At 37.6% G+C, this 11,048-nt stretch overlaps 2 protein-coding genes across 4 annotated transcripts; both read left to right on the forward strand.

The window, feature by feature from the left end:
- Positions 1-42: 42 nt before the first annotated feature.
- LOC124303744 (alpha-1,3-mannosyl-glycoprotein 2-beta-N-acetylglucosaminyltransferase) lies at positions 43-4,892 on the forward strand. 3 transcript variants are annotated; one of them, XM_046761347.1, is made up of 11 exons: positions 43-697; positions 1,381-1,508; positions 1,612-1,717; positions 1,793-1,893; positions 2,209-2,439; positions 2,525-2,663; positions 2,759-2,987; positions 3,111-3,215; positions 3,306-3,396; positions 3,471-3,641; positions 3,726-4,892. In XM_046761347.1, the coding sequence occupies exons 2-11, from the start codon at positions 1,404-1,406 to the stop codon at positions 3,837-3,839; spliced, it is 1,392 nt and encodes a 463-aa protein (XP_046617303.1). In that variant the 5' UTR covers positions 43-697; positions 1,381-1,403; the 3' UTR covers positions 3,840-4,892. The 3 variants fall into 3 exon arrangements, with proteins under 3 accessions (XP_046617303.1, XP_046617301.1, XP_046617302.1); XM_046761345.1 differs by having other exon boundaries at positions 55-697; positions 2,206-2,439; positions 3,726-4,891; XM_046761346.1 differs by lacking the exon at positions 43-697 and adding an exon at positions 815-953 and having other exon boundaries at positions 2,206-2,439; positions 3,726-4,891.
- Positions 4,893-7,519: 2,627 nt separating this feature from the next.
- On the forward strand, positions 7,520-10,747 carry LOC124303747 (protein Fer3). Its single transcript, XM_046761358.1, has 4 exons — positions 7,520-7,868; positions 8,288-8,442; positions 9,731-9,890; positions 10,017-10,747. Exons 1-4 carry the CDS (start codon positions 7,821-7,823, stop codon positions 10,167-10,169), a joined length of 516 nt encoding a protein of 171 aa, XP_046617314.1. The 5' UTR covers positions 7,520-7,820; the 3' UTR covers positions 10,170-10,747.
- The last annotated feature ends 301 nt before the right edge of the window (positions 10,748-11,048 follow it).

The following is an 11,048-nucleotide window of genomic DNA, read 5'->3' on the forward strand; positions in this document are numbered from 1 at the left end:
AACTTCAGCCTGGTCGTAGATAATCAAAAGTCGTAACTCGGTGTTCGATACTTGTGCATGCGCTGAACCTCTGCTTGTGTGTTATGCATGCATAGGCTAACACACTTCGCTAAACTTAAACGCACCATATGCACCATATATGCACTCACAGACCCTGTATCAGTAATTGCCGTCGGCAATTTCTCCCCTCATTGCATTCATGCTGAATAATCCGGTTCTCAATGTCCAGTGACCAAGTAACGAATCATTTATTATGCACATACAAGGGCAAATAAACATCCACACAAACTGATCGTTCACGGTCGAGTCGGTGCGGGGCGGGAGGCAGGAGAAAGAAAAATAAACTACTGGTAAAAAAACTAAGCAAACTTAATCTCTCGCCTAGAATTGGGGAGGAAAAAGTCTAAGAAGTATTTTGCATAGCTTCGAGCTTGTCAGTAAGGCTAATGAAGTCAAAGCGAAGAAAAGAGAGCAGTCATAGCATCGAATGACAACATGCTGTAATGACAGAACCTGACATTCCGCTAAGCAAAGCTGCAGCCTGCCGTCGTCGACACGCGTTACGTACTTCACCAGTCGTGTCTGAACAAAAACGGGATAAATAATGTGAAGATTAATCGTTATTAGGATAATTATTACTGGCTTATATTGTGACAGTATTAAATGCCGATTAATGTCAGCTGAATACAGAAATACGGTAAATATATCTTGACTTAACTCCAGTCTATGTATTGGTTAGTTTACCTAGCACTTGTACAAATAATAATCATTTGTCGAGAAGATAAACGTGGCACTAAGCCGTCCAAAAGCTGTCCTCGGATAACGTATCTGTAGACGTGGTTTCGCTATTACGAATTTTCCTCAAAGTTTTGGAAAGTCACTCGTCCCTTAATTTCTGCTACTCCGATAGAAAAATTTGAAAAGAAAAAACATCTGAAACGTAAACACCAAAGGTAATAAGCAATAACAATTGTCCGGACACAGTTAAAAGATTCTTTTTGACAGAGAGCATTTTTTACCTGATATTGTGTGCAAATTTGCTAAACGTGAAATCGATCGTAACAAAATTTTAATCGAGCCTAACAATTTCCGGAGGAATGATATTTTATGTCATAATTTCACAAGCTTGAGATGAGTATCTGCATTGGATAAGTTCTTATCACTGAATGGGAATAAACATCACAAACCGAATGTAGTCTGATAATGAATGATAATGCTCTATGAACATGGAAATATTTAACATTCACATTATCCTCCATTCGATTTTTTTGTCACAGTTAATCACAGAATTGATAACCTTTTGATATCTCGACAGTGATACATCCATCATCACAAATTATACATATACATATATAATGTGTTAATGAAATACACTCGCAGATGAGGTGACGTTCGGTGGTGCCATGCGGAAAAAATCAATCAGCTTCATATTCGCATCTCTCTGCGTATGGGGTGTCATAACTTACTTTCTATTTCTTGATCGTCCAATCGGCAAAGAACAAAATAAGGTGAATATCAAGTGTTGATTCCGTGCACGAATTGATAATGAAACTCTGGAAATACACCCCTGATATTGATGACTAAAAATTATTCCCAACTCCAAAATTACAGGGCAACATCGCAGCAAAAATTCGTGATATCGAAGAAAGAGTGAAAGAACAATTTGCGGAGAATAAAAAACTCATTCAACATCTTCGTGGTAAATTACAGGATCAGAGTAAGCCTCATTTTGAATTGGAATTATTACGGTCAATTGAAGCTCCATCGATTTATTGACGTTCGTGATTTTCAGACGAAGCAGAAAACGCGGAGTCTACTGTCGTGAAGAATGCAGAAGAGGCGCAAAATGCCGAACGAGACAAACTAGAAGCCGCCGAACAGGATTTGAAAATAGTGAGTTTTTTGGCGTAAGACATTTGAAGGGTCCAGGGGAAAAACCGCTATAGTCCACTCATTCTGATATCAAGAAAAATGGAAATGAATGTTTCCTTTTCCGTAAGAGTACATTCGGTATCGATTCTACTGGCAGGTTTTTCGAGGTGTAATACTGAATTTCTCATCCAACAGTGGTATTTTCGGAAAGTACTCTTTAATGCAATAATAATGGTATCGCTATATCATTTTCAACGAGAGATGAAATATAGCTGTTTCCCCTCTTCACCCTTCATTTCCTAGTTTTCAAACGACTTTATATTCACTATTCAGCAGGTAGACGAAGCTCAGCATGTTGCACCAGAAAAATCACTGACAAATGAGGAACCCGTGATTGCAGTTCTAGTATTTTCATGCAACAGAGTTACTGTGAAGAGATGTCTCGATCAGCTGATCAGACTGAGGCCAAGCGCCGAACAATTTCCGATCATTGTCAGCCAGGACTGCGAACACGAACCGACTACGAATGTGATTCAAAGCTATGGAGAACAACTGACGCACATAAGAGTAAGCTGGTTTATTACCCATCTCAAACTTTAGCCATCCCGAATATTCGATAATGTACTTGAATCAAACTCCTTCGTCTTTTAAGCAACCAGACCAATCGGACATAGACATTCCTCCAAAAGAGAAAAAATTCAAAGGCTATTTCAAGATAGCTCGACACTACGGCTGGGCATTAAATCAAGTCTTCTTAGAGTTCGGATTTGAGACCGCGATCATCGTTGAAGGTAAGGAGAAGAATCTGGATGCAGCGAAATTTCGTTTCTATCAAAACAAGTTTACTCTGAATCTCATGGATGCGGGTTATCCACTTTTATTTCAGACGATCTAGATGTAGCTCCAGACTTTTTCGAGTACTTTCTGGGCACTTACCCTCTGCTCGTCAAAGACAATTCTCTTTGGTGCATTTCTGCCTGGAACGACAATGGAAAATCTGAACTGGTTGACGATAGTGGTCATCACTTATTGTATCGGACAGATTTCTTTCCCGGCCTTGGTTGGATGCTCACTAAAGACATTTGGATGGAGTTAGGACCAAAATGGCCAAAATCGTGAGTTTAATTACAGTCTTATATACGATGAATTTGGAATAACGAAACTGCCTCATTCTTTTTCCAAAACATAAAATCTTAATACTCTTCCATCCACTGTTATTTTCAAAAAATTAATTCCAGATACTGGGATGACTGGATTCGAAAACCAGAGCAAAGAAAAGACAGGGCTTGTATTCGACCCGAACTATCCAGGACGCGAACGTTCGGAAAAATTGGAGTTAGCAAGTGGGTAGAGTTAATATTTTCCAGCAAATAGATCTGGAGGAAATTTATAACTCCAGCAACGAGTTTTGAATCTTGCGATTTATTTTTCAGCGGGCTGTTCTACGAAAAGCATCTGAAATTCATTAAGTTAAACGACGTATTTGTGCCTTTCACCAAGATGAATTTAACCTATTTATTAAAAGTGAGTAATCCCTTTCCCTCATATCAACTCATTGCTAAACCTCTTTAACCATACAACAATTTTCGTCTCCGAAGGATAATTATGACATGGCCTTTGTGAACGAAGTGTATCAGTCGAGAGTGGTAAACTATTCGGAACTGAAAAGTGACACGTTACCAAAATCTAGCCCAGTGAGGATCCCGTACCACACTCGTCAGGCGTATAAAAATACAGCAAAAATGCTCGGCCTGATGGACGATTTTCGGGTGGGTGTCTTCCCTCGAATTCGCAAAAACTACTGGTCCACTCTTGTTTCTGTTCCTCACAATTTCATCCTAATATTCTTTCAGAGCGGTGTACCTCGCACGAGCTATCGCGGTGTTGTCACGTTCTTCTACCGTGGCAGAAGAGTGCATTTGGCACCGAACGCCAACTGGGCTGGCTACGACATAACGTGGAGCTAACACAGAGCTCTCTACAGAAACGAAAACGATCTTTAGAGCGTTCAACGAGTGAGCCAGGTCGGGTATCTACTCTCTTTTCTTTCTCTTTTTCATTCGCACTTGTCGTCTTGCCTATAATTCATTATTGCGAAAGTTTTCAGCCTCCGAAGGATCTTATATCAAATTGAATGTCAATTTTTAAATACGCAAATACCTATGTACCTACAAGGCGCGCGTGATTTTATATTGCCTCAACTTCCTACAACATTTACGCATCGCTGAACTCATCGATCAATGTCATATATATACCGATTAAGCATTATTGACAAACGCGCTATTTGCAGATCGCTCAAACGCGTGGATATTGTGCGCAAAACTTATTAGGTATTCATATTTATGTCTGTTTTCATTCTTTCATTCTCTGTCTCTCTCTCTTTCTCTATGTCTGTTTAACGTTATCTGCTTTCTACCGATTTAAATATCCTTTGTGAATTATAATTTCAATTCAACTAATTGAATTATAATGTACATTTATTTATTTTATTAGTATATTCAGAGTCAATGATAAAGAATATTATTGGCACTTTGCGTGACTTGGTTACAGTGAAAAAATAAGTTGTTTCAAGTTCCTTATAAGTTACGTATAGGTATATATATATATATATATAAATTATAAATATAAACAATTACAATAAGCTATATACCTCTATATATATGAAACAAAACTATTAGAAATAAAGAAATTAACATTGTAATTATTATTATTATTTTATCCTTAAATAATAATGTAATTATTCTGTACAAGAAACAATAGCATAACATCGATAAGTGATATACTATACATATAGGTCTATATATTATACATAACAATATTATATTGTAATTAGAATATCTTTTACAAAAGACAAAAAAAAGATTGATACCAATTATAAGATTATCTATAAATCATAATCAGAATGTGTTTTTATTAATTTTCATCTCGATTCTCAAAAAAAGAATGTAATTAAACGGAAAACACGCAACAATAAAAAAAATAATAATAACGAGTCAGAAAGCAAAAGTCGCTGTTCTCGTTTGACGCAGTGAAAACAAACGTGTCAGTTTTTACACCCTTTTCTTTTATCCGATCATTGTACTCTGCTCACCATATTGAAGTTAGTAACGTTATCGTAACGATTCATGCTGGTGAAAAACCGTTACTTTGCGATTTTTGAATTGCTTGAAATTCTGTAAAACCGTAATAAAACAAAACATAGGCATATTTTGAAATCTTCGTTCCTTAAACGTCATTGTAAAAAATTAAAAAATAATTACTATTTTCCCAATGTTTCGTTACGATAACGTTAATAACTTCAATCTCGTCTCCGCACGGGGTCTGTAATTATTTACGAATGTCTTCCAGCAGACAGGCTTCTTTTGCAAACTCCCTATTTCACGCGAAGTCTAGTCAGCGAAGCGATGCTCGTGCAGGTTTACCAGGCGCCAGACCATACGCATGGTATCGATCCCGAGGTGTCAGCTTGCAGTTATGAGTTTGAAACAGTACGGCAGAGGCTGCAGGCTCGGATAATTAAACGGACTTTTCCATTTCTGGAACTAGTCTTGGTTCGCTGGTTCGCTGATTTAGAACTCCGCAATCAACGGACAATATTCAAATCCGCGAAACCGAAATTTCAGTTTGGCGTCCGCAGTAGGTGTATAATGAAAGGGATAATTTTAGAAATGGGGAGAAAATCTCGGACTTATCTCAAATCGTAAATCGCCGCGAACACGTGCGCTGCGATTGAGTTTATCCCCGTCTAATAACTCCCGCCGAAATTAGGTGGATAATATGGAAGGATGAAACGAACAATGAGGGGATTCCCCGAGTGGAAGGGGCGCAATTAGCTTCGCTCTAATCCCCCTGCAGCCAACACTTGGTTACGGAAATTCGCAAACACCCTTCGTGTCATAATGCAAGCGGTTATTTCACGCCCTCATCTCTGATCCCATTCTTCTCACAAACGCGATCATCATGTTTATGGAAAACGTTCGAGTCACGAAATTTAAATATAAGTACGAAAAATTGTAACACGCAAAAATCACGAACAGAGTGTGGAAATGTGCAGATACCGTATATTTAGAGATAGAAATAATAAATTGGTTCAACCCACCTACATGCATGATGCAACCAACATACAAATTCTTTTATCTTCCTTTACTTAAAATCATTTCCACGAATTTCTAGAAACTCTGCGAATCTGCAAGAAACAAATTTTCGACACACTTATTCCGGGCATCCCTAAAAAATGTCAAATTTCTTTTACCTCTCGAGTACTATTCTCCTGTTAATTAGTATGCCCAATTTTTTCTTTTCTCTTCATAGAAGTTGAAAAAAGGAGAAAATGTTTTTCTCAGTTGACGACGTTGTTAATTTGACGTGACACGTAAAATAATTTTCCCGTATAAATGACAGATGACTTTTTGGACAGGAAACATATATTTTGACGGCACAGGGTTCTACTGCAGTTAGGTTCAAACATATTAGAAGATATTACGAAATATATGCACCCCAAAACTGCAGAGTCTGATCCGATTTTACACGGACATATATATAGATATGTCATGTACGTATAAGATACAGCAATATTTACGGACTCAACTCCGCGACTCCCCTTCTATTCAGGCTTCGCCGCCAAGTGGAGTGAATAAGCCAAAACTAATATCTATTTAATTAATTCTAGATTTATTAAAATCTGTCACACGTCTCCAACCCCTGTTATGTAATAACTGATCGCTCACACATCTTGCATTCAGGCATTGATAACAATATGCTTTACAGAAGAATATCTATGCACAAATCATCGCCGTAAGGGGATGACGTAAAAATATTTTATAAAATTATCTTCATTATCAGTATCGTTTTGTTTTAAGTTCAAAACACATTAGAAAAATTTGTTTTCTAATCCGAAAAGCTTACAGTGTTGTCAAAAAATTTTAAACGTTCTTCGGGCGATTTTTAACGACTTCTTCAATGAAATGAGCTGTTGTCAAAAAAATCTTTAATATAATAACGAAGAGAAAAACATTCAAGCTTCAGGGGTTTCTTTGAAACTGATTGAAAATAAAATAACTCCGTCCATTATTCCTCGCTTGAAAATTTTTTTTTAACGTCTGAGTTATCTCTTCAATATACATTCTCTGTGTCATCGTTGAAAAGAAATACACACACACACACACACACAAATACAAAGTAAAAAGTATTCCATTGACTTGCCAATTACTGCCATTGTATATAAATATCCTGCATGAACACCCCTGAAAACTTGGTCTGTATAGTCGCAGGCATCGCGAAAATTGTATTAATTCAACGAATTCGCGAGGACGCGAATAGTCCTAAAATTAAAAGATAATTAGTATAAAACAATACAATTCACGAAGGACAAGTCGGATCGTCCAGTGCGCATGAATTGCGAAATTTTCCATGGCGGTGAAAATTTGCTTCACGCAGATTCTGGGCAAGAATTGCGGCATGTGGCGAAGGGGAGGAGTCGGCACAGCCCAAGGGGCGATCATCACCCGAGTCCGCGAATAGTGGCTCCAATTTTCCCGACCCTCGACGAATCGCAGGTCCGGGAATTCCGGGGAAAATAAAGGGGTGGAAATCATCCCTCCTCGAAGAGCCCGGACAGAGCGATGGTATCCAGTCAGAAAGGGCGGTTCAATCTATGCTATAAGAGGCGATCTCTGATCTTGGGTCCAAAAATCATCGGTCATTTTCTAACTCGTCAAAATTGCGGATCAAAAATTAAACAACGACGCGACGGGTTTTTTGCAAATTTTACTCGGTGTGTATTTACCCAGTTCCATTGAAATTCAGTGAGAAGCGGTGACATTTTATTTACAATTTTTTTAAACAACGCAGTAAAATTCACGAATATTGACGCTTTATACAGCTGGCTGAACTTCGTGTTTTCGTCTCGCGAATCGTTTTGTGCAAAAAACTTGGCAGCTCATCCAAATATGAGCTATCCCGATTCTTTGTGGGAAATTAACGGGAATCAACCACCAGTGAGTATATTTTATTATCGATATAGGATGATAGTTGGTACACTGAGCGGGTATTTCCGTTATTTTTTGCCATTTTTTCGCCAAAGCTGCGGGAACCGATATATACAACGATTTTCTTGTAATATCTTGTCAATTTAACACGGAGAAACCACGGAAATCGAATTAGAGGTAATTTAATACTATGGAAAGCTGAAATCGATCAATTTATGAAATTGAAACCAAATACCTATTCAGTGAATGAAATAAGGTGGGAAATTATATGACAACCAGTTTTCGAGTTTCAATTTTTTCCGACGAACGTGCGAATTCTGTCATTGATCGGCGCCGCGACGCAAGGCGTCGACTTGCCACGGCTTGATCCATGTGTAAATCGAATTAAGCGGACTGCAGGCACCTGATCGCCTTAAATTTCATCGCAGGTTATTACACCTGAAATGCCTCAGTACCCGGGAACCGATTTGGGAAGCTACCCTGTCTGGGAAAGCACGATGCTTTATCCGCCGCCGCCTCCGCAACACCCTCACATAAATGAGCACAGTCTCTACAGGCAGCCATGTGCCCTACTTCACCAGAGGTATTATAAATTAGGGGAGACGAGTCCTAGTTGTCATAATGTTACTCTCTGATTTATAGAATTATTTAGAATAAAATTTTATTTAATTCAGGTATGAGGCAATGTAGATGCATCCTTTGCGCACCTAGAGAAAATTCGTGAATGTTCCGAAGCAAGTTCGAATAAGGTTGTTCGAATGATCAAAAAAAAAAAAATCTTCCCAAGTATTTTAAATGACGAAAGTTGGTAAAAAATTATGAACAGTTGTTTTTTTTGCACCTTGGTTGTTCGGATTTTATTTAGATGCAAGAAACTCGGGGTATCGATATATATTTTTCAGCAAAAATTCTTTTCTTTATTGCATTTTTTCCTGGAAACCACAAAACGGTCGACCTGATCTCCGAAAACGCGGAAAATCCCGAAAAACTTGACCCGGACTCAGAAAACCACGGAAAAGTCAAAATGGGGCAAGTTGTGTGAAATTATTGTCAACATGTGACAACTTACCGCAATGAGCGATTTTGTTTCAAAAAGGTGCATATTTTGCTGACCCGTTATTCGAATAACAAAAACATATACCAAATCAAATGAAAGCGACAAGAAGCACTTTTCCGATTATCTTATTGCGAAATATCCAACTGCAGCCAAGAAGATAAGAAAAGACATAGTTTGAAGATATGTATTTCTTATTATATTAATTACTTACCAGGACCAATTAAAATTTTTTAATCACTGCAAAGCAGTATATAATGCGATATTTTACTTAACAACATTTATTTATTTCAAACATTGAATCTACAGTGCCGCTCGTTCCGATATCTAGCGGCGGAGATATGGACGTTGTGACAACTAGGACCCGTCTATAGTCTCCCCTACCCTGATACTTGTGAATATTTGCCACTATTATATAAAAATAAATTTTTAACGAACTAGTCATTTTCATACCTCCTCCTCAACCCTTTCAGTCACAGTGGGATGCGCATCGTCCCACCTAAAAAAATTCCATATCCTAGTCTCATGCCAGTTTATTTACAACTTCGAACGATCTTTGTTACTTCGTATGACACGTAAACCCCTGAGTAACAAGTTTCTGCTAGAATCGGCGACTTTTGATAGTTTTTTCGATTTCACATCCGCCATCTTGGATTTAGAAATGATCAAATTCTGACTTCAGATTGGTGATCAGCGACTTCAAAAACCCTCGAGTAACAAAATTCAGGCGAAAATATTGAGTGGAAAACTATGTGACTGAAAGAGTTAAATGATCGAAATCTAATCACTATCGAAAAATTGTTACAACGAATTTTAGCCGATACACTCCAAACGGCCGCTCCCCAAATCTTCCATCCTCAACGACGAAGAAGCCGCGGCGCAGAGTGGCGACGGTTTCTCAGAGAAGGGCTGCGAACATCCGCGAAAGGCGTAGAATGTTCAATTTGAACGAGGCATTCGACAAGCTGCGGAGGAAGGTGCGTACGGGAGTATTTTATTCTTCGTTTTGCGAAGCAGCAAAGCGACAAACAAATAACAAGAAGTGGTAAAGATACGGTAAATTTTTTTACAACTATTGGTCTGAATTTTTACAACTATTTCAGGTGCCAACATTCGCCTACGAAAAACGACTGTCCAGAATTGAAACGCTGAGATTGGCGATAACTTACATCGCCTTCATGGGCGAGCTGCTCGGGCTAGATTCGAACAGTCCGAAACAAGATTACATCCCGAGGGAATATTACCTTCCGAATTGAGCCGTATTTTCGGATACGCAAGTGCGTTATTCGATTCGTTTCATTCACGTATAGTGCGCGTTATTAATAAGTACGTGAGTAATACACGCAATCATGATTCTGATACAAATCGCAACCCATGTCTTCCATTTTAAACTTTAGACAAATGATATACAAGTATTATACACTAATTATATCGTTTTAATATACACAATATGAATAATTTGCATTTAAAACGCGTAATATAAATACACGCAGACTAATTCGCATATCTAGACATAATCATAAAATTAAGTTATTGATATTATTATTGCTTATACGCGCGTATGAAAGACACGAAAATCAGTTCTTTGTTATACCATTATGGATATTTATATTTATTTATTTATTTACGTTAAATGTATTATAAATGATTTTCGTAAAGAAACAATTGAAATATATGATAATAAACCCGATTTCGACGAAAACGAACTGAATTTTATCGTATGACAAATTAAGTTTCACACAAAATTGATTTTCGTAATGTGGCGTGCGTTGCGCCTGAACGAAGCCCGAAAGGCAACTCGATTTACAGGGAAAATCTGCTCTTACCTGCCGTTCAATTCTCTCGAAAAATGAAAGCGACCATTATACCTGTTTTTATATTTTTTTTTACCTCATTATTTATTTTTAATAAATTCATATAAACATTTTTCATCCGGACATACAAAATCAATATTACAATTATAATGAAAGACATTTGATTGTTCGTGAAGAAAAGGAAAATTTTTTCGAACAGAAACACGCCAAGCTTTATCCTTTAAACACTTTTTAAATTACTTTCTCTTTACGTATATTGCAAGAGAGAAAAATCAGCACCTAGATTAAAAAGAAAAAAATACAACCATTATAAATCACCTT

The sequence above is a fragment of the Neodiprion virginianus genome, chromosome 4 (genome assembly GCF_021901495.1).
Source record: "Neodiprion virginianus isolate iyNeoVirg1 chromosome 4, iyNeoVirg1.1, whole genome shotgun sequence".
Classification (NCBI taxonomy): domain Eukaryota; kingdom Metazoa; phylum Arthropoda; class Insecta; order Hymenoptera; family Diprionidae; genus Neodiprion; species Neodiprion virginianus.